Source organism: Bactrocera tryoni, chromosome 2 (genome assembly GCF_016617805.1).
Source record: "Bactrocera tryoni isolate S06 chromosome 2, CSIRO_BtryS06_freeze2, whole genome shotgun sequence".
In the NCBI taxonomy this organism is placed as follows: domain Eukaryota; kingdom Metazoa; phylum Arthropoda; class Insecta; order Diptera; family Tephritidae; genus Bactrocera; species Bactrocera tryoni.
Window position 1 is genome coordinate 85,378,297 of NC_052500.1, and position 23,686 is coordinate 85,401,982.

The 23,686-nt window shown below is 32.4% G+C and overlaps 3 protein-coding genes across 13 annotated transcripts in view; 2 read left to right on the top strand and 1 right to left on the bottom strand.

Moving 5' to 3' along the window:
- The window catches only part of LOC120769308 (nuclear receptor coactivator 2), a 65,418-nt gene extending 45,955 nt beyond the window's left edge, over nt 1–19,463 (bottom strand). For all 10 annotated transcript variants that reach the window (XM_040096251.1, XM_040096246.1, XM_040096250.1 and 7 more), the window contains exons 1-2: nt 19,309–19,463; nt 438–686 (exon numbers count right to left, since the gene is read on the bottom strand). In XM_040096251.1, coding sequence (XP_039952185.1) covers nt 438–466 — 29 coding nt within the window. In that variant the 5' untranslated portion in view covers nt 467–686; nt 19,309–19,463. The remainder of the gene's footprint in view (nt 1–437; nt 687–19,308) is intronic.
- A 363-nt stretch (nt 19,464–19,826) lies between these two features.
- LOC120768969 (coiled-coil domain-containing protein 43) lies at nt 19,827–21,248 on the top strand. Of its 2 annotated transcripts, none has more exons than XM_040095763.1 (3): nt 19,827–20,150; nt 20,233–20,445; nt 20,502–21,248. In XM_040095763.1, exons 1-3 carry the CDS (start codon nt 19,977–19,979, stop codon nt 20,766–20,768), a joined length of 654 nt encoding a protein of 217 aa, XP_039951697.1. In that variant the 5' UTR covers nt 19,827–19,976; the 3' UTR covers nt 20,769–21,248. The 2 variants fall into 2 exon arrangements, with proteins under 2 accessions (XP_039951697.1, XP_039951698.1); XM_040095764.1 differs by having other exon boundaries at nt 20,057–20,175.
- Nucleotides 21,249–21,626: 378 nt separating this feature from the next.
- Nucleotides 21,627–23,310, top strand: LOC120768968 (lectin subunit alpha-like). The gene is made up of 4 exons (XM_040095762.1): nt 21,627–22,179; nt 22,242–22,297; nt 22,397–22,505; nt 22,571–23,310. Exons 1-4 carry the CDS (start codon nt 21,870–21,872, stop codon nt 22,825–22,827), a joined length of 732 nt encoding a protein of 243 aa, XP_039951696.1. The 5' UTR covers nt 21,627–21,869; the 3' UTR covers nt 22,828–23,310.
- Nucleotides 23,311–23,686: the final 376 nt, after the last annotated feature.

Below are 23,686 nucleotides of genomic sequence, written 5' to 3' on the forward strand. Positions count from 1 at the left end.
GAATATTCATTCCATTTTATCCTTTTTTGGCACAACAATACACTGCTATTAGAAAAATAGATATTGATAATAAATCTATTAGAGGGCGAGACCACGCCAACTTGTTGAAATTGATCAAACCACAGATGAGCCTCTCCATTACGATTCCGAGTTCCAAATTAGAGTTTCGTATCATACAGTGAAGCTTAGATATACAATATTATACATTTGGAACATTAACCTTCTTAAAACGTCTGGAAAAATACGTACTAATTTGGGTACTAATGGGTGAACAAAACTCTTATACTCATTAGTAACATATTGCGGGAATATAAACCAGACCTCTGTACTCGTATAATAGTGAAAATGTCAATTCTTTTATAATATTATAGATTTAATAAATAGATACGTAATAGATGTATATCTGTTACAGTTTTTATAATGAAAATTTAACTTACCCTGCATTTTCGGCTGCAACAATTGACATGTGGGGATCATCTGTTAGCTGCGTGTAGATGTCCCCGTCTCCCGTTTCTGCCCAGGATTACACACTATCCTCTTCTTCAACGCACGTGTTTTTCATACGAATCGTTATAAAATAATTACTATACGAAAGGTTTTGATTAAATAAACCAGACTAAATAATTAAGGTTCTCAATTTCTTGGATTTATTCTATTTTTTAACGTGCGTTGCGTGTAATACTTAACTGTAAAGAGTAATAGAGTAAATTTTAGTAATATATGTATATATATAATATAAGATCCAATTTAACATTGAGTAATATCTACTGCACTTCACACGAATATAAAAAATAGTTGCACCGGTATAAAAAAAAACGATTTATCGATTTTGGTTTAAAAACATCAATCCGTGTCAAACATGATCTTAAATGTACATATATGTATGACTTATAGTTTAAGAATCAGTAGATGAAAATAAACATTTTTTTTAAATGGGATATTTTGCTGAAGGCTTTTCAGATCCTTAGATAGTAGCTAAGTAAAATAGTAGATTGTGTAAAGAGTCAACGAGGAGAAAGCCAATGTATTTTATGGATGCGCCATTATTTTGTATCTTCTCTAATCTATTTAACTACATTTATTAAATTAAAAGAGCTGGAATATCCGGTCCCTAAATTGGGAAAGTGCGAATTCCGTGTGGGATTCGTGGTAAGAAAGACTTCGTCGCCGAATCTTGGCACTCAGTTGGTGGATGAACGTCTAAGCACAACCCGCATCAAAGCTAAGTTCATCACTATATCGCTGATTTGCGCACTCAGTCGGTGGATGAACGTCTAAACACAACCCGCATCAAAGCTAAGTTCATCACTATATCGCTGATTTGCGCACTCAGTCGGTGGATGAACATCTAGACACAACCCGCATCATAGCGAAGTTCATCACTATATTGCTGATTTGCGCTCAGACCCCGACTGAAGAGAAGAACAGTGTGACCAAAGATGTCTTCTTTGAGCGCTTGGAGCGCAAGTATAAAAACTGTCCCCGCCACGATGTCAAAATCGTGCTTGGCGACAGTAACGCCAGGGTGGGCAAAGAAGATATCTTTGGCACAACGGTCGGTGAAGGCAGCCCCATGATGAAACATCCCTAAATAGGTTGAGGCTGGTCGACTGCGCCGAAATATCGACGGCCAGAAATATGGTTATCTGTAGCACTAGATTCCATCTCCCCGCAAATCTAATTCGATTGTTTAAATTGAAGTTGAGCAATACCAAAATCTCCGTCGGGATCGGGAAGGACCTCTCCGAGCCGTTCGATACCAAGCAAGGTGACTCCCTATCCCGTGCGACTTCTTCAATCTACTCCTGGAGAAAATAATTCAAGCAGCAGAGCTGAATAGAAAAGTTACAATCTTCTATAAGAGTGTACAACCGCTGACGTACGCTGATATTGATATCATTGGCCTCAACAAGTGCGCCGTTAGTTCAGCTTTCTCCAGATTGGATGAATAACTCTTGCCAACAGGTGCTACTTCGGACTGAGTAGGCAATTGAGAATAAAAGTCCTCTCTCGACGAACAAAGACCAAACTCTACAAGTCACTCATCATCCCCGTCCTGCTATATGGTCCAAAGACATGGACGATGACTAGAGAGTATTCGATGCAGTACCCGCCGGGAGAAGCAGACGAAGAGGAAGACCTCCACTCCGTTGGACGTCAGCAGGTACGGAAGGACCTGATTACACTTGGAAGCTCCAATTAACGCCAAACAGCAAAAAGGAAGAACAACTGGCACGCTGTTGTAAACTTGGATACAAACGCGTAAGCGGTGTCTACGCTAATAAAGAAGAGGAAATGGTTATTGTTGGATATTATCTTCGCCGAGCCAGAAAATTAAGCAGAGGCAATGTTATAATCTGAATAGCTAGCTCTATTTCCAAAAGATGACGTCAGTACGAGAACAGATATTTTTAAGATTCTGGAGTACAAAACTGACGGACTATTAATTATATAAAAATTTCAAGGAAAGTTTACTTCACGAACGTCTATGGCGAAATTTTAAGGCATAGGAACTAGCTTAAGGTAATCTTACTCTATAAGATTACATTTGTAATGATCCAAAACATATAAAATATATTTTGGCGATAATTTTGAACTTCTTGAAATTTTAAATCTCACTACTGATAGTCTGTGTTTGTATGTTTGACTGAATTGTAGTATTTTCTCGCATTCGTTTATTACGTACAAATAATTTTGCCGGTGCTTGGACATTGACTTTTGTTATTGTAATTATTTATATTTGGCATAATGAGCATACTCATGTGAGTATTCTCAGTACCTATGATGAAAAATGAAGCATTTTTGGCTTTGACCTTGAAAAGCTTTATCTAAAAATCGAGTGCAATCAACTTCTCACAGAATTAATTTGATTTGTATTTGGTGTTGTAGTTGTAGTGGTATACCTGTGTGAATTTCTATCGGTTAAGTTTAAATAATTTTTGTATTACTTAGTCATACTTAAATTTTACTTGTTTTTATTATCGTTTTTTGTTCGCGGCTATAGAGAATTTAACGAAGTATTTGTTGTTTTACTTGGTTTTTGAAGGAAGAAGGGAATGTATTATTAATATTGTCAATAAATTATTGTATTTTCAATTATCATTTAACTGCGGTGTAATGTATCTAGTACATTTTTGTGTTTAAAATTAGCTAAATTACTATCAAAGGTATTAACACTAATTATTATTATTACTTAAGAATATTAAATATGGATATGGCGTCAAACTAATTTAGTTGTTACGCAGAACAAAAATAGAAGCGAATGGTCACATAAAAACGTTCTACTACTGCGAATTACCATGAGAAGACTAAGAGCAAACACTAAAACATAAGTAAACAAACCGGGTTTTCCTACCTATTTCAAGAACTTTTGATATAAGTGTGTATATACAACTTCTTAAATACATATATCGAGCCATAACCGCCGAAAAAATGTATCTCACAAACTCGAAATTTTACAGGGGAAGGTTTTTTTTAAATTAAACCAGAAGAATAAATTGAATAAAGCCATTATTTTAAAATTTATAATATTTTTTTGTGTAATACATTTAATTTTAATAATTTTAAATAGATATTTGCATCATAACCGTTGTTTTTGTAGGATACATTTTTATTGCTTTCCTTCTGGCAACCTATTATTAAAAAAGTGTGTGGGTTACACAAAAAAATTATTTTAAGGAAGTGACTTCCCGTTTTTTTTTAATTTAATTTTTTTACTTAGTCCTTAAAATTAAATTACATTTGATTTAAAAAAAATAAATGCATACATTTCTTAGTATATTCGATAAAACAAAAATAAAGTAATGTAAATCATATATTTAAAGTTTTCTGTTAACAAAGTAATGTTTTTCATATTAAAATCTTGTAAACTTGAATAACGATAGATAAAAATATATAAAGAACGCTAAATACTATCTTCCTGGTCGGTTTCAGGTAGCAAATCTTTAACAGATCCATCCCATTTTAAATTTAAATATTCGTGTTGGATTTTTAAGGGTATAGTTTTTCTATCGCAAAGCGTTTTCAAATCCTTATATTTAGCAGAAGAAATGTTTAATATATGATCATATAATTGAGTAGGTTCCTCACAAACTATTTGGAAGTTTCGTCTGGATGAATCCTGATGAGTCTTTAGATGAATTTGATACTCTTCTGATGAATGCAATTGCTTTTTGGATTCTGTGTCTAAATTATTGTAATTCTCGCATAAGATACATTTATCTTTTTTAGGTAAATGAAAGCCTAAATTGAAACTGTTTTTAAAAATATTACGGAATACTCTTAACGATAACTGACTATTTACTTTGTTAATAGTTTTCAAATGTTCTACATAATGCTGATATACAGTTTTTATGTTTCGAAATTCTTGAGGTAAATATAATTTTGTACTTTTATTCCTGCAATAATGTGAAGGAACCGCTGGTAATTCTTCTATAAAGGATTTTACCGGCGATATGCTTGCTTCCTCAGATTTGTTGTATGCAGTTGGCTTTTTCATATTTTCAAGGCAAGTTTTATACGAACATATATTTTTTATTACGGATATTAAAATCGTTTGTGAAATGTTCAACGTTTTCAATAAAAATTTTTGACAAACTTTAAAACTGCTATTAATGATATTGATAAAATAATTAAAGCTGCACTTTTTTCTGTCACTTTCTCTATATCGCCTTTTAATATCGACTTGTTTAACACAAGAAGACAGCCAATCTTTCTGTCTAATTTTGTTGCCGATTCCCCAAAAATGTTCATTTATTCTTACTCTTTCATCTTCAGATATTTTATCATGACACGAATTTGGACATTTTTTCTTTAAGCACGGGTTGGGCAAAACACTCGTATTTTTTTTTTAACTTTTTGCAGCCTTTTAGGTATTCTCTTTTGCTTTCTGTAGCCCCTTTTCCCAACACATGTTTCCTCCTCGACTTCTTTTAAACTTTCCAAACCATTTAAATCAACGAAAGATTCATCTGAATCGCTATACGGTACCAGGGAGAGCTGTAAAAATATCCAATAATTGAAAACAAAAACATATTTTGCAAAAAAAACAAATTCATACCTTCGACATATTGTTCTAAAGCTTTAACTTTAATTAAAGTCTCAAAAAATTGTGTTTTTTCCCCTTGTGTTTCATTTATTTTAAAAGAGAATTTAATTGTATCCCATACAAGCGTTCAAAGAAAATGTAAACAAGTCACCATATGCATTTACATTAAAATTGTTTTTGTTATAAAATCATAACGGTTTAATCTACAGCCATGACAGATGATGCAAATGATGTTGAACTATCGATTTCGATAACAAACCAAAAATCGATTATGGTGTGGGATACATTATTTTGGCGGTAATGGCTCGATATGCATATTCAGTTGGTAACTATACCAATGTAAAGTTATGCCTGCAGAATTAGTTGTATCCTTGTTTTGACGTTATACAATATAAAGCTTAAATCTGCAATATACATATATCTTTATGATATAAAATTTAAACACAAAAGTGGTTAACAATATTTCAAATTTCCAAAAATATGATATATTTCATCATCTATGTCTAGGAAGCATCATCAAAGAATTTCAATGGAAATTCCATATTTTTCTGTGAGCCTTTTACGACAGAGGCTGCAAGCAACTAACATAAGCTCAATTTAGAAATGCGAAAAATACAATATATTTTCATTTTGGATTAATTTCATTTCCTCAATCTCTCGAGAAAAATATGTGTGGTCTAATAACAAAAGTGAAATTTCTGTTAATCCAGATATGATACATCTTAGACATTCTTGCTTTAAGCTTAGTATCCAGCTCTCAAGATATGTAAAAACTTCATATAAAAAAACGCTTAAGAAACGGTCAAGAAACTTTCCTGCGATAAATTTACTTGTGCTAATATGCAGCTCTAAAGTAATCTAGTACTAATTTTTAATACATTTTTTCAATAAAATGCGAATATAGCAAACCTGGTTTTGCGATGAAACATGAAATCAACAATTGTTTCTTGAAGGAAGTTAAAAATCATCGTTAAATTCATCGTAAATTAGTTAAAATTATTATTATGAAGTATATTTCATTTTGAAATGTTGTATAAAACTTACAAATCATCAACAACATTCCTTAAATCGCAAGGAAAATATTTATGTTACTACACACATATGTACATATATGCATACATATTACTCACAAAGTTTATTTTCTTTGTTTATTCCCACTTGCTCTTCTATTGTGGATCATTCACAATGCGCAAGCACCTGTCAAAATTACTTGAAGAAATAATGTAATTTTTTTCTTGAGCAATTACTTGAGAGCTGGATACGAACCTTTACACAAGAAAATTAATTGTTTAATATTCCTATTCAAATAGCATTTGACTTTAAATTAATTTGGAAGACAAGTAAGATGCAAATAGTACTAGTATCAGTTTTTATACCACCGGCAAATATGTCATATAAATATATAAGTAGTTTATTAGAAAACCAAAAGTAGTCGATTTGTTTTAATTTAAGCTTAGTAAGCAGCTCTCAAGAAACGTAAAAACTTCATATAAAACAAGAAAAAACGTTAACTTCGGTTGCACCGAAGCTAAATACCCTTCACAGATGCATTTCTGTTAGTAACTATGTGTTCAGTTTGTATGGAAACTATATGCTATAGTAATTCGTTCTGAACATTTTTTTTGTAGATTATATTGTTACCTTAAGCAATAATCTATGCCAAATTTCATGAAGATACCACGTCAAATGCGAAAGTTTTCCATACAAGCCCTTGATTCCGATCGTTGGGTTTGTATAGCAGCTATATGCTATAGTAATCCGATCTGAGCAATTTCTTCTGATATTACATTATTTCTACAAACAATAACTCATACACAATTTCGTGAAGATATATCGTCAAATGAGGAAGTTTCCCATGCAAGCATTTGATTGATCATTCAGTTTGTATGGCAGCTATATGCTATAGTTAACCGATCTGAACAATTTTTTCGGAGATTACATTGTTGTCTTAGAAAGTAATCTATACCAAATTTCGTAATTATATCTTGTCAAATGTAAAAGTTGTCCATACAAGAACTTGATTCCGATCGTTCAGTTTGTATGGCAGCTATATGCTATAGTTAACCGATCTGATCAATTTCTTCGGAGATTACATTGTTGCTTTAGAAAATAATATATACCAAATTTCGTGAATATATCTTGTCAAATGTGAAAGTTGTCCATACAAGAACTTGATTCCGATCGTTCAGTTTGTATGGCAGCTATATGCGATAGTTAACCGATATGAACAATTTCTTCGGAGATTACATTGCTGCTTTAGAAAATAATATATACCAAATTTCGTAAATATATCTTGTCAAATGTGAAAGTTTTCCATACAAGCATTTGATTCCGATCGTTCAGTTTGTATGGCAGCTATATGTTATAGTGGTCCGATATCGGCCGTTCCGATAAATGAGCAGCTTCTTGAAGAGAAAATGACGTTTGCAAAATTTCAAAACGATATCTTAAAAACTGAGGGACTAGTTCATATATATACAGACAGACAGACGGACAGACAGACGGACAGACAGACGGACAGACAGACGGACATGGCTAAATCGACTCAGCTCGACATACTGATCATTTATATGTATACTTTATAGGGTCTCCGACGATTCCTTCTGGGTGTTACAAACTTCGCAAGAGAGAATAAACAAAGAAAACAAACTTTGTGCGTAATATGTATGTGTGTATGTGTATGGTAACATAAATATTTTCATTGAGATTTAAGAAATGTTGTTGATGATTGGTAGGTTTTATACAACATTTCAAAATGGAATATACTTCATAATAATGATTTCAACTAATTTAAAATGAATTTGACTATTACTTCGAATTTCCTTCAAGAAACAATTGTTGATTTGATGTTTCTTCGCAAAACCAGGTTTGCCATATTCACATTTTACTGAAAAAAATTTCTTGAGAACTGCGTACTAGCACAAGTAAATTTATCGAAGGAAAGTTTCTTGACCGTTTCTTAAGCGTTTTTTTATATGAAGTTTTTACGTTTCTTGAGAGCTGCGTACTAAGCTTTAGAATGAAAAAGAACAGAAATTATGTGATGTGATGTGTTTTTTGGGGGATGGAGTCATATGTAAAAATTCACGCAAGTGAGGAAAGTTCTCTGATCGCCATTCACTTGGGAATGGCCAGAAACGATTCTTTTACATACGGCTCAAGCAGCTCACGACTTCTGGTCTCTGCCCAAGTATCCTCTTGGTAGCCCAAGAACATCCGCTTGAAGGCGAGCTAAAGTGAGAAAGCGAAACATCCCCTGCGTAGGGTTGGGCGCTGGGTTTGGGACCCGTCACATAAAAAAACACCCCCAATGAAAATTACACAGGTCAACACGATTTTTGGGTCTGACATCTACACGTTAAATTTTGGTTTCTCCTGTGACAAAAATAAGGAAAAAAAAATTTTTTTCTGGTTAAAGTTTGCTTTCGTAGAAATTAAAGCAATTTTTCGATTTTTAAGCAGAAATGACTGATTTTTATATTTTTTCTACAATTTCACTATAGATTATAATTAGAAAACTTTTTTTTAGATACAAGAGTTGTTTTTATTCAAGATGTGTGATAAACAATAATATATAAATGTAAAATAACAAGAAATTACTGTCTAAAAGTGCATATTTTTTGTATTTCTTTTATGATCATTTGAACTCTCGTATTAAACCCCAAATATACTTATCGATGTAGATCAGCCAAAAGCAAACTTAAAGAACTAAAGATTAATATTTAAGTGTTTTTCAATGTCTAGAATCAGAATCAAAGCATGAGAACAGAAACCCAAAAAAAAATATTTTTTTGTTGTTTTTTGTGTTATCAATCAGCCTCGAATGATGCTGTTGTTAACTCGGCTATAATCGCGTAAGCGGTGTCTACGCCAGTAAAGAAGAAGAATATGTGTTTTTGAAGGCGATATTCGATACAACATCTATTACATTTAACATGACCATTTAATTTATCAGAAAAGTTAAAAACATGAAGTGATAGTCTTTCTTATATTTTTAATAATTAATATAATGGATATTAAATTATATAGATCAACCATATATTTATATATATTATTATTATTAAATAGTACAATTTGTTAAAAATATTCTCCTAAAATTTTGAATCGATCCGAGTAAAATTCTAAGAGATAGACACTTCGGAAGTTTCGCCCTTCAGGCCACGTCGGCGTAACGCATGGCAGGTATAGTCGTTTTTCTCAAAATTCCATTTTTGAAGTCGGTGGACACGATTTCTCGAAAAGTCATGGACCGATTTATGTAGTTCGAAATGTGTACACGTCTTTAAAATAAAATAAATTATCTAGTTATTGAACGAAGAACATTTTTTTCATTATTGACATGCAATGAAAAAATTATATTTTTTATTTTTTTAATTTAATTTCATTTACACTATAATTGAAATTAATATTTTATTTTATTTTTTCTTAATTCAAACACGAAGTTTAGTCGGTGTATAACTTTAAAAACAATAAAATCGGCTGCTTTTTGTGTCTTACTCATTAAACGTAATAAGTAAAAAACTATAATTATAATTAGATAATGCAATTTAGTTTACTTCTGCTTACTAAAAACATAAAGAAGCCAAACTGAAAAAATCCCGAACGAACGAAAAAGATCGAAAAAAATTTAAGAAAGTATAGTGGTAAGGTTTGCGTGGCCAAGAGTATATGATTGTTTATATTAAAAAAATCGTAAAAATACCTTTTTTGTACCTCTGAAACCCACATAATCCTTTAACATCTTATATCATATTATTATACATTTGATATTATTATATGTATATCAAATAAACGTAAAAAACAATAACGGACAGTATGCCGGTATTCTTCACTCAGATAGCAGAGCGGCAATACTAGCCTTGAACTCATTAACATTCAGGGTTGGTCGAAGAATGTCTAACGTCGCTATCTCTAGCAGCTAGAGTTTTTGTGATTAGACTGGTATGGTTGCCGGGCCACAGCGGAATCGCAGGTAATTACAAAGCTGATGAGCTAGCAAGGAAGGGCAGCATTATCGGTAGAATGGAAACGGGTCGGTGCTCCTGTATCCTCTTGTGTCCATCGCTGGGCCAGCATCGGTACTTGTGCGGTCGCAAAAGCTTTTTGGCCCAGGATAGACCGCAGGAGATCTAGTGATCTCTTAGCCTTCAGCAAGGCTAACATCTCATTAGTAGTGGGACTCTTAACAGACCACTGCCCTATTGGCATACATGCGGTAAGAATGGGAATGTTGCTGTTGTTGTTGTTTTAACGGAAATTCAATCCCCGTTGGGATGGTAAATGTCATTTGTGTTGTCGTCGATGTCATCTAATGGTAGGCCCAAGAAACGTGCTGCTTCGACGGGGTCGGACCAAAGGGAGGAGGGTGTTAGATGGGTGGGGTTTATGGCGCATGCAAAGAGGTGGTCAGTGTCATGCGGAGACTCGTTGCATGCAGGACATACGTCGGGTATGTCAGGGTCTATTCTGGATAAGTAGGAGTTTAACCTGCTACAGTATCCAGAACGAAGTTGCACAAGGGTCACACGCGTTTCTCGCGGCAGCTGGAGCTCTTCGTCTGTGATGGGTGGTGGTTTGACTCCAAGAACGCCATTCACGGGAAGGGAGTCGGTGAAGGTGTTGAAGGCTCCGCTGTGAATGGCGGTCAGTACCTGTCTAAAGTTAGTTGCATCCGAAGTCCGGTCGGCGTACTGTACGACGTCGTCGACGTAATCCAGGAATGACCTTTTGATGCTCCTAGGAGGCGGTTCCGCTCCAAGCAGATGACTGCAGGGGTGATTTCTGCGAAAGCATCCCAGCAGGAACTGCCTGGAGAGGAGTTCATTATGCTCCTTAACTGGGAGCATAAGCGTCTCACTGCGGAGGTGTTGAATGGGAGACATCAAAAGACATCCTGTAGTGGTCCGGAGTGCAGTGTTTTGACAGGTCTGTAGTTTCCTCATCTGCGTACCACTGCATCCAGGCGACCATATGGGGGATGCGTAATTGAGGACCGGCCGGCCGATTGCCTTGTATGTTGCCAACAACGTTTCTTTGTCTTTTCCCCATGTGCTGCCGGTTAGCGACATGAGGATTTTGTCAGAGGGGGAGCTATGTTGCCTGATTGAGCTCCGAGGGACCGTAGAGGTCCTCTGTTGGCCACTCGGATTGGGTGGCGGCGCGGCGCGGCGAGCGAACTATGTGCGGATTGCACAGCCGTGGAGGCTTGGGTCGCAGTATTGCGCAGGCAACATGAGGCCACGTAACGCGTGGTCCACTCCCTATGAGTCTTAAGGCCTGGACAGGTCTTAAGATGGCTCCATCCATTGCATATGTTACACCTGACCGAGGTGGAGTTTGAATGGAGCCGTTTTGCGCACACGCAGCAGAAAAATTCCTCCGGGCCCGGGTTGGACTCAATACCAGCGCGAGTCAGGAAGATAAGAATGGGATTACCGGATGCCGACTGTAGAAGCTGTTTGGAAGAAGATGCGGTAGAAACAAGCCAGCACTTCCTTTTTGACTGTCCCCCATTTGGGAGGACAAGACTTACGACACTTGGGGGCGCATACCTTCGGACATCCCACCGAACTGGCGGGTGTTGAAGTTAAGCATCTTTGTAATTATGTATTGGCTACAAAGCGCTTCGCTAATCTGTAGGTCCGAACATGGGAGTTCTTTTTCAATGGCATCACAAAGGACTACATTATTAGTCTACGTGTGATCTCTGATCAGCCATCTAACCTAACCTAACCTATGAGGGTATTCCACAACATATTTTATTAAAACTAGTAATGGAGGCCTATTATTGGGTATAACCGAACATTTTATACCTCCGCAATTTCCACAAATCAGAGCTGGGGCAGATGTCTCTTAATCCGATATATGTATGTATTTGTATTAAAATTAATCTAACACATTAATCTCTACAATCATCATATTATTGTTAAATAAACGTACTGATGTCTATAATTCTTGCTCCCAGATGGCATAATGCTAATTGATATATGGTATTCTTGCTTAAGTTTATTATTCCAAGGATACATATTTTACAAAGAGTTTTTGAAATTACCACGAAAAAAGGTGCCTCTGCGTTGAGAGCTTCTTCATAGGTTCATCAAAAGTAAAAATAAAACAAGTAAGGAAGGGCTAAGTTCGGGTGTCACCGAACATTTTATACTCTCGCACGATAAAGTGATAATCTAGATTTCATTATCAGTCATTTACATATTTTTCAAATACCGTATTTGTGTAAAGTTTTATTCCGCTATCATCATTGGTTCCTAATGTATATATTATATAGAGAAGGCATCAGCTGGAATTCAAAATAGCGTAGAAGGCGTGGTTGTGAACCGATTTCACCCATATTTTGCACATATCATCAGGGTGTTAAGAAACTACAACATACCGAATTTAATTGAAATCGGTTGAGTAGTTCCCGAGATATGGTTTTTGGTCCATAAGTGGGCGACGCCACGCCCATTTTCAATTTTTAAAAAAAGCCTGGGTGCAGCTTCCTTCTGCCATTTCTTCCGTAAAATTTAGTGTTTCTAACGTTTTTTGTTAGTCGGTTAATGCACTTTTAGTGATTTTCAACATAACCTTTGTATGGGAGGTGGGCGAGGTTATTATCCGATTTCTTCCATTTTTGAACTGTATATGGAAATGCTTGAAGGAAAAGACTCTATAGAATTTGGTTGACATAGCTGTAGTAGTTTCCGAGATATGTACAAAAAACTTAGTAGAGGGCGGGGCCACGCCCACTTTTCCAAAAAAATTACGTCCAAATATGCCCCTCCCTAATGCGATCCTTTGTGCCAAATTTCACTTTAATATCTTTATTTATGGCTTAGTTATGACACTTTATAGGTTTTCGGCTTCCGCCATTTTGTGGGCGTGGCAGTTGGCCGATTTTGCCCATCTTCGAACTTAACCTTCTTATGGAGCCAAGGAATACGTGTACCAAGTTTCATCATGATATCTCAATTTTTACTCAAGTTACAGCTTGCACGGACAGGACGGACGGACACGGACGACATCCGGATTTCAACTCTACTCGTCACCCTGATCACTTTGGTATATATAGCCCTATATCTGACTCTTTTAGTTTTAGGACTTACAAACAACCGTTATGTGAACAAAACTATAATACTCTCCTTAGCAACTTTGTTGCGAGAGTATAATAATATTTGCTTCAATTATAAACTAGGTATTGAACGTATGCTAAAGAAAAAAATGCTAATTGTATTTTTGGCAAACGTTTTTGCGAAAAAAAATTAAAATTTTGGTGAAAATTTTTTGACCGTTTTGTGTTTTTAAAGAGCTGTAATTGAACAAACACCCTTCGTTCAAGACCCTTGTAAAATTTCATTAAGATCGGTTGAGTAATTCGCGACAAATCTCGCGACTTTGAAAACACTGTTTCGAGAAATACCTCGAACTCGCAACTTTTCAAGACTTTATTTCCAAACAACGCTCTAGAGATTTAATAAAATTAAATAAGACAAAAAATTTTTTGAAGCCCTAAAACACATATGTACTATATCCCCCTACTAAAACTCGTCCAAAGGGTCGAAATTTAAAATATTGGCTATATAAGGGAAAGGAAATGGATACAGATACCTTTATATTTGGCTTTATCCAGTTTCATTCTTATACAGCTAGTGGTTAAGAAACCAATTAATTTGATTAAAATATGGCACATATTGACCTAAGTAAACTGTTTAAAGTCAAGTGGAAAGTCAACGAAATTGTCCAATTATAACCATTGAAGGCACAGATTGATAAATAACATAAAAATAATCTATTTGAAAGTAACTCACATATTGACCGATATGTGCGGTATGAGGTCAGCCGGAAGTACGAAAATTTTCAGTTTAGGTATAAAGGGGGTATTGGAACTATATTGGCCTGATTTTACACATTTTCGAAAAAAGGGCACAAAATTCTCTCTGAATTTCATGAACTTATCTAAAATATCTCAAAAATTGTCCGATATTACCGGTATAAAGTCAGATATAGGCACTGAGGGCTTGAAAATTTATGGTCCGACTTCAACAATTTTTGGCTAGATAGTTATCGCTCTTTAATGTTTTCAACATAACCGTTCTATTGGGGGTGAGCGCGGTAACACCTGATTTCTCCTAATTCGGTGGATACTACTAAATTGAAGTTTTGTTTTTTAATTAGCTTAGTTGTGGCAGGTTTTCGGTTTGGCATTTTGTTGACGAGGCAATAGTCTGTTTGTGTCTATATGCAATACCAACCCTTTTTGGCCTAGTATCTGTTTTTACTCAAATTATCTCTTACAGGAGCAGATAGATAGACAGTAATCCGGATTTCTACTCGTCTCATCATTCTGATCATTTATATATACATACATATATAACTCTATATCTATCTCGATTCGTTTGAGGTGATACAAACAATCATTTTGTGAACAAAACCATCACACTCTACCATTATAACATTTGATTATGCTCATACATATGTAGTACATAGAATAATGCATTAGGAGTTATTTATAATGAAATTTTTTTATCAATTAAGTATAAATTTACATTCAATTATCCATTTATAATATGTATCGTTAGATATTTAGTTATCATCTGATATATTTAATTTAAACCTTACCTTAGTATGATACACGAATGCCGTAACTTTTATTATTTTTCAACATCAAAGGCTCAGTGTATATATCCCGGATTTATTTAGTATAAGATCAACATTAAAGAATATATCACGCTTGTTTATATGTATGAGCTATTACGATTTATAAAATATATTTTTTCATTTTAGTGGTATATTTTTAATACATGTTTGCGTCAAAAAGTCATTTGTTTTAATACACTTTTATTAACACAAAGAAGATGAGAGCACATTTAATTAAATTTAGGTAAATATTTTATACGATTTGGGCTACGTCATACAATATTATTAAGTAGTTTGATCTATTGTTTTTCCATTGCGCACATTATAATTGGATATATTTTTAAGCTTCATAACCTAGTATATCAGAAATATGAAACCGATTTCTTTTAGACACTTGAAAATCACTATACATGTACCCGGTTTTTTTTATTTTCTCTTATAAATATTAAGCCTAACATTACGTATATAATTTAGCATACAGGCTTTTCATTTCGATTAATGATTATTTACTTTTGTATTAAATGTTTACTCTGCTACTTATAATAATTTTTCCTTCAATTTTTTACTTAATTTGTTTTTATATTTTATTTTTTATACACATATTTTTGATTACGTTAACGCTTCTGTTGTTAAGTTAATATTTCTTTGCAATATTTTCTATAATATATGTATATATTATAAAAATTAAAAACATAGTAAGAACTTTTTTGATTGCTTGATTATTTATTATTGGTGTGATTTTTAACCATTTTCAAATCAACTTATAAATATGTATCAAGACAGCTCCAATTTTTACTTGCACTTTTTAGCATTTACAAATTTAAATTAGAAACTTATTGACAAGCTTGCTACATTAGAATTCTATCGTAGAACTACCTTTTTCAATTTTAGAATTACATATGTTCCGTTTTGGCGACTATGTCTTTTTGCTGGATAGTAATCATTAATATACATATAATAACGGTACTAGGATTGTATAAGCATATGTATGTATTGAAGAATTGATTCCTTTTGACTATCAATTGTAAATTTTATAAAAAATGAAAGCTCTGGGATGTTTTAAATAGCTCATTTCAAGAAACATTGGACGTTGTCGCAAAATACCTAGGTACGTCATAAAAATGCCTACATACATATGTACATATGTATATGTATGTATATTTGCATTAGTATGTACATACGTATGAATTTACAAACATTATATAAACATATTATTATTTATTAGTATATTGTACATATACATATAAATACATAAATGCACAAATACGAACAAGCGGAAATGGTCTAAACTGAAAATCGTTAATACTACTGAACCAGCACTCAACTGGCAATGATTAAAATTATTTGAGTACATACTGTAGACAAGGCAGCAAAAATTCGGAAACCATACGAACGAACAACACAGGCATACATATGTATGTGTGTTTCGTTTTTAATACGTAAGCAATAGCCATGACAATAAAAAATAAAAAGAAGAATATGTACATATGTATACACACACACTTAACCATATAAACAATTTAAAGAGAAAATGAGTTAGAAACCAAAAGGTGAAAAGGTAAATTTGAACAAAATTTACAGCACGAAGCCAGTTAATACATACTTATGTATAGTATATGTGAGAGATTTTCAACAAAATACTAATGGCGTTCAATAAAATTAAGATTGTTATTAAAAATATATTTTTAAGCGGCCACACTTATACTTGTGGCGTTTTTATATACATACGAGGGTATATATTATTGAACACAGCTGACTAAAACCATATGTATGAATAATATATGAACGAATTTCTTTGATCAAAAATGAAAGCGAAATTAATATACAAAAAACATTAAAATAATAAAGTTAAAAACTATATTTGAAATACATAACCGATACCTAATCTGCAGATATTTACTTGATTTAAGTATATACGTATACATATGTATGTATATAAAACATTTATTTTATATCACGTTCCGCATTTCAAGACGTTCCCTCGGATTTTTATAGATTATGCTTATACTCATTTTTAGGTACAAATTAAACAGCGCTCATAAGTATTATTCATGTATGCAAATACATATGTATATAATTTGTGAATGAGACAAACATACATACTATGAGGTGGAAACGTATATTAAATATGCGTATCCGTAAAAGAATGACGAGTGTCCAAAATACATCGGCTACCGTAAATCGGACGTAAAAGAGAACAAATGTTAAGTGAGGAGAATACGAGAGTAAAATGCTACGAGAGTATTAATACATATTCATTTATTTAATACTTTGAAATGGAAGAAAGAAAATAAAGCTAAATTAAAACTAGGAATTAAAAAATACTCATTATTTAACAATAATAAAATGTTATAAATGCACGAATTCGTCACAAAATTTCTTTGACACGATCTAAATGACGGTACAAAACTTCACAATTTTAATTTTTCAAATTCCACATCACACTTATTTTATAACACGATGGTTAAAATTTCCCAGATATTTTATTTATTTTTATCATTTCGTTAAATTATATACTTAGATAAATTATATTTCACAATTTTTATTTTTTATTACCACATCACATTGACATTCTGAGTATCCGGTCGATTTAACTTTCTTATCTTTTTCATTTTCTTTTTGGAGCTCGTATTTTTCTTCTTCGTGGCACTGATAGATTTTATCTACAACTTTTTTTAAGCCAACTGTTTCAACATAATTCTCTTTTATATTTTTTAACCCACGCTTGATAATATAAAATTATTAACAAACATACTATCATCATAAATTAACATACTTCATCGATATCGTAACATTTCTTTTCAATTTGAAATAATATATTTATATTGATTATAAGAGAGATCTGACTTCTTTTTTTATTTCACTCTTCTCATTAAGAAAATTTGTTGTGTTGGAGAAGCTTTAAAATTGTCGCGTAGATGCGATGCACAATTATATAGCTCCAACCGTATGAAACGAAATACAAACTCGAACTAAAGATGGTTGCTGAGCATATTTCAGTGGAGCTCTTATTCTGTATGGTATACACTGTACAAAAACTGCTAGGAAAAGTGGGTGAGTACAAAAGTGGAGAATAATGTGAAACCTTGGAGCATAAAAGAGTAAATTTTGCCAAAGAGAAAGTCATTTGCTTTAGGTATTTATACGCACACATATACCTTTGTTAAAAGTACATATGTACATATATATTGAAATACATTCGAACGTGACTGACGCATTACAATTATCCATAGTCTGCCAACAAATAACCGGCATTTGTCAATAAAAAAATAGTTTAGGCAAAGCTCTAAAACTTGAAGCAACTGCAAGAAGGCAGCATTCAAATACATGTTTCTTATACTATATAAGTATGTATGCATATACATGTATGCATTTGCAAAGTATATACACATATGTACATATGTATGTATGCTCATACCTATGTATACAGGCATACCTGCGTACGTAATTATTATTTCGTTTGTCAAAGACACGGCTATGACTTTGATTCATTTTAATTTTCTCTTTGATTTAACTCTTTGTAATCAACTTCTAAAAACCGAATAAATGATGAAATGAACATACGAGGGCAGTCTTAAATGAATCTGGACTAGCAAAGGAAATAAAAATCAAATGACCGAACATTAGAATAATATAAAGAGCAAAAATTATTTTGGTTCTGCAAAAACATCGAAGAAGTAAGGGATAACTAGATCAGACGCGGACTTATGTATATTAAATACTCATGCAATTTGTAATTCGAAATCTATACCAAAATTGATCAATATATGACAGATTTGCATTTATAAAACGTATGGTAATAATTCCCTATCAAGTTTAAGAATCCTCAAACCATATTTTAGATATTTGTATTTTTATTTTGTGTTATAATGTTTAATTATTTTATTCTTTATATTGAGATGGTGATACGATATTCGCAATATCGAACATTGTTGATAATTATTTAACTCTTACTATTCGTGTACTTTATTTTATGGATGTAGAATGTGAAAATTATATTTGGCCTATCTTTTCGTAATTGGCATTCTGTTGCTAATTTTATATTTAAAACATTCGTTATTTGCAAATAAGAGAATACTAACTGTCATAGTTTTTCTTGTCCTGTTTTTATCTTAGGTATCTTATATTTGTAAATTTATCTTAGGAATAGAAGGGAGATAGGGTCCCACAGGCATTATTAAACTAAATCCAATTAAAATACCATTTTGCTCTGGCGTATACTGTGTATGTAAAATCATATTCAAATGCTGTTATGAAGGAACTAGAGATGAAGAATATCGATGCCAGGTACACATATATCCCAAGCAACTTTTGGGAATATCTTTGGTACGAGAGATTTTAGCCAAAGCCACGACAATGATTTCAACTCACAGATAACTCTCCATTACATTATTTAGTGTATACGTGCATTGTGACATTCTACATTTCGTGTGCCAAGTAGTACATGCAGGAACAAGAAAGTACATACATATATCGCTAAAACAAAAATTCACATTTTCATGTATTCCAAATGTAAATTAATAAATTAGATCTACTCGCCAAAATAATCGTACAGGCATATACACATATGTACATATATACAAAATATTATAATATTAGCTTTGTCAAAACATTTCAGATTTGTTACTCACGGCACATATTTCACTTTTAAGGAGTCCTTTAGTTCATTATTTCGTTAATTCAGTTGGAACTTTTTTACATATTTGTAGTTATCCAGCCCAAATTCACATTTAACCTTGCAGTTTTCTTCTTTCTTTGTAAATTTAATACTTTCGTTTTGTTTTCATAGACCAATTGTCATTACTGATAATGAGACTTTTGACAGAAAATAAAAGGGAATTGCTACATATGACAGTGCGTTTAAGGTTGCCACATATTCAACTAAAACAAACCCTTTAAAAGAATTCTGATTGGATATTCATTATAAAGTCAGTTTTTCTAAGCCTTTTATCAAAGATTTTAAAAAAAAGTTACTTAAAATGATTAAAGCTACTGAAAAAAGTTAAAATAAAGTTTATAATGAACGTTAAATTAATTATCTGCATATGCCTTAAAGATCACTCGAATAGTACCCTATGGCAGCACTTCCTCATGTGTCATTTCTGTCTTTATATTCCCTTTATTTTTTTTTTTACGTCTGCATTCTAACAATTTCTTACTATTTGAGAAAAATCGTATTTGTCAAATAAGAAATAGAAAAAATTAAAAGCAATAGTTGTGAATACCAAGAGATACCAAAAATGGTTATAATTATCTATTTATATAATAATTAATATTTGAAAATTTTTAAAACTAAAATATGCAGAAAAGTAAGCAATCCACCAATGAGTTCACCTCGTGGCTACAAAAAAAGCTGATCGAGCTTAATACGGATCCTGATATCTTTGGTTCGTACATAGCAGGAATTCTTGACGGGGAAGAGACACTTGATGAGAAGCGTGAAGCGCTCAATGATATACTTAGTGAAATCATTGTATGTCGGAAAAGAACAACTTGAAGTTAGTTAATTTATGGGCTTATATATCAAATTTCCTATATATTTTTTAACCATGTAGACAAACGATATTGATTCCTTGATAAGTCTTATTCTCGAAAAATTTGAATCAGCGCATCCTAAAAAAGAAAAGAAAACGGATGGTCACATTGATGTAAGTGAGCAATTGGCTAAATTATTAGAAGTGCAGAAGCTTCCAACAACCACAAAGGCACGAGAATATACTGAAGAAGAACGACAAATACGGGAACAAATTTTAGCCCAGTATTCTCAGGTATGACAATAGTAACTATTAAGATGTTCAATAATAAAGATGTTTAATAATAATAGACTGAAGTTGAAGACGTTGATGCGTATTGTTCTGATGAGGATACTGAAGGATCGAATGTCGCTCTTGCAGCCAATTCATTAACTGGAATCGAACGTAATACCAATTTTCAAGATGTAATGGCATTACAAAAAGAGAAAAGAGAGCAAGCACGATTAGATAGTGCTGCTAAAAAACAGAAAGATAAAGAAGACAGGGAACGTCAGAAGCAACTGCGTGAGGAAAAGAAAGAAAAGCGTAAAACTGTAAAAGGCGAGCGACGTCGGTAGTTTAAAAACGGCTTGATAACTTTAATATATCGCTCCTAATTCAAAAAGATATATACTTTTTTAAATTCTTTATTAATTTTATACAAAGAATAATATAAAAGTATATAAAAGTCGAAAATGGAAAATGGAAAATCATACTTTATACATTTATTTCAATTATATACATGTCAAGATATTGTTTCCTAAGTCTTATATATGGAATTAACCAACATATATAAAAGAGCTTTGATGTTTGTTAAATACATATATTAATTTTTTATGTTTAAATGCCTTTTCTTATTAGGTTGTTCTATCAAGATGATGTAGTTCGATGTAAACGATTTACATTTCTATCGTTTAACTGATTCATTGGTTGCACCAGTTTAAATGCCATTTTTAAGATTTGTAAATATTTCAACACATACTAAAATTCGTGTATCACAATGTCTATAAAGATAAAACAGTTTCAATAAAATACGCAAATATTCATAAACTTCTAAATATTAATATTTAGTTTTCAGAAAATATAGAATGATGTGTAAGAGCATTTATTAACTTTTTATATCAAGAAAGATATTATTTAATAGTGTATGATGGTATTTAATGTGTTAATAAAATATTCCAAAAATGTTTTGATGATCCATATTGACGGACTTTCTAAAATCGTTGATTCATCTAAGTGGTTTTTAAGTTTATGATATATAGTATGCAAGTTTATTAATAAGTACGATTGTGAGTAAATAAGTTGCTTGGTAAGCGTTACAGTAAAACATTTTTACCTTTATTTAATACTAATTTTGAGTTTTACTTAAATACAATGATGCACCAGAAATAATTACTATTTTGGAATTGGTTGCAATAGACGTTAACAACCTTGCAATATAAATGCAAACTGTGGGTCAGCTTATGACTGTCCTCGATTTCTTAACCAATAAAATTCCTTTTAGCTTTGTATTATTGTATAAAGAAATTAATATATAATGCTCACTCTTCAAATTTAATAGCTAAATTTAAAGGTTTTATGCAAATTCGAAGAAATACCAATAGCACTATTGTAGTTTACTTAACTAACCAGAATTGCTTTATCAGTTCGTATTACCCATACATGAATGAATTTTAAAAATGTTGTTTCTTTATGCATCACTAATTCTCTTAACTAATACATACATTTGGTTATCAGCAAATACACAAGTTGCTGCATTGAAGCATATTAACCTTATCAAAATCAAAAACATTCTTATCAATGTTTTTATTTGTAAAAATATATACAATATAGATATTTTCGAAAAGTTACTTCCACATAAAATATCCGTTTCATTGCATTACCAATTCAGAGGTTCATTCAAATTTCCTAAAATATTTGCAGACAAAATGTTTTTAAAATCAAGTATTTTATTCTCATTACATGCAATTATTGCAGCATATGACAAAGGTATAGATCGTGTCAGGCTTGTCTTACTTCTAATTTACATATACGCTATTTGTTATTTGTAGCAGAGACATCCGTTGTTTTGGGCTTATATCGTTTTTTAATTGTGGACCAATTAAAGGTAACCAAATATATTTAGTATCATTCATATCCATACCAAAACTTACGTACTTATATATATTATATACAGTTATATATTAACATATTTACATAAATCTAGTTACCTTGGGATAATGCATTACAATACTGTGCCGACATGAATATGACACTCTTTACTCCCAATACGGAAGAACGTACTGAAAAACTAAGCCAATTCTTTACTGAAATAAGCAAGTTTATATTGCGTATATTTCTTTTATTTACATATGTGAAGCATTTATGTTCTTAAATTTAGACTTCGTTGATAAACCAAATATTGGCAATGATTACATCTATTGGACTTCTGGCAAATATGATCAAAATCGTAAAGAATTTATTTGGTACAGCACTGGTGAACAGTTCAATTATACTAATTGGCTGCCGAACATGCCCGATAATTGGCGAGGCGATGAATTTTGCGTTGAAATGGGATTCCGTGAAGTAGGAAAATGGAATGATAATCGTTGTATATATAAGCGACATTTCATTTGTGAGCATTTGGTGGTAATGTAGATACATTGTTATTTGAATTTTAAAGTAATGTATGTATATATTTAATGTAATATACGTACACTATAAATACTATTGTAATAACCACACATTTCAAATTTCTTGTTGTTCCTTAGCTTTAAGTATAATATAATTCATTTGTGAATATTTGATAGTAATGTCGAAATATTGCATTCACATTTAAAATTATATAACTTTGTTCCAATATTCATATACACATTTGTATAAACATTATTTAATTCTCTGATACTGACTTAATGACGCTATAAATAAACAACAAAAACATATTTTTTGGCGCTACTGCAATTTTACTCCAGAACCAGAGAACGTGTATCAGAGAACGTTTACCATATGTATGTTCTCTGCTTTTGGCTTCCAAGTAGGCAAAAAGAGAATGAAAATATGTTTGCGTATAATATAGATATGTTTGTCAATTATTCTATATAATAATATATATGTAATTTTTTGTGAACGTATCTGCGTTTGACATATTTATATACATATACATTAATAAAGGTTTAATACACATATGAAAAAACGTGAAAAAATTTAGTGAAACATAGAGAAATAACATGTGTTCTTAGTGCAAATTTTTGAATTTTTAAACGTGAATATTTTAAAAAATATTCGTTATTTTTATATTATTTTTGGATATTCCTCCTCTGGAGAAGCTCCCCTATCCGTACATACCCCATTTATACGGAAATTCGGTTTTTTTTACCCCTCCTACAAAGTAATCGGAATCGTGCCAAAAAGTGGATCCCTTAACTGCGCCTATGACGCCAGAGCGAGTTTTGCTACATTCAGGCACCGATTATAGCATGCTGCATCTGAATTATACATAATTGTACTAATTAAAATG

Excerpts from the sequence above, each read along its gene's own strand:
- LOC120768968 (XM_040095762.1), top strand. The coding sequence starts at position 21,870 with ATGTTGTTTCTTTATGCATCACTAATTCTCTTAACTAATACATACATT. Across the intron at positions 22,180-22,241 it reads TATTGCAGCATATGACAAAG|CAGAGACATCCGTTGTTTTG; the intron begins GTATAGATCGTG and ends TGTTATTTGTAG. Across the intron at positions 22,298-22,396 it reads TAATTGTGGACCAATTAAAG|TTACCTTGGGATAATGCATT; the intron begins GTAACCAAATAT and ends ACATAAATCTAG.
- LOC120768969 (XM_040095763.1), top strand. The coding sequence starts at position 19,977 with ATGCAGAAAAGTAAGCAATCCACCAATGAGTTCACCTCGTGGCTACAA. Across the intron at positions 20,151-20,232 it reads ATATACTTAGTGAAATCATT|ACAAACGATATTGATTCCTT; the intron begins GTATGTCGGAAA and ends TTAACCATGTAG. Across the intron at positions 20,446-20,501 it reads TTTTAGCCCAGTATTCTCAG|ACTGAAGTTGAAGACGTTGA; the intron begins GTATGACAATAG and ends TAATAATAATAG.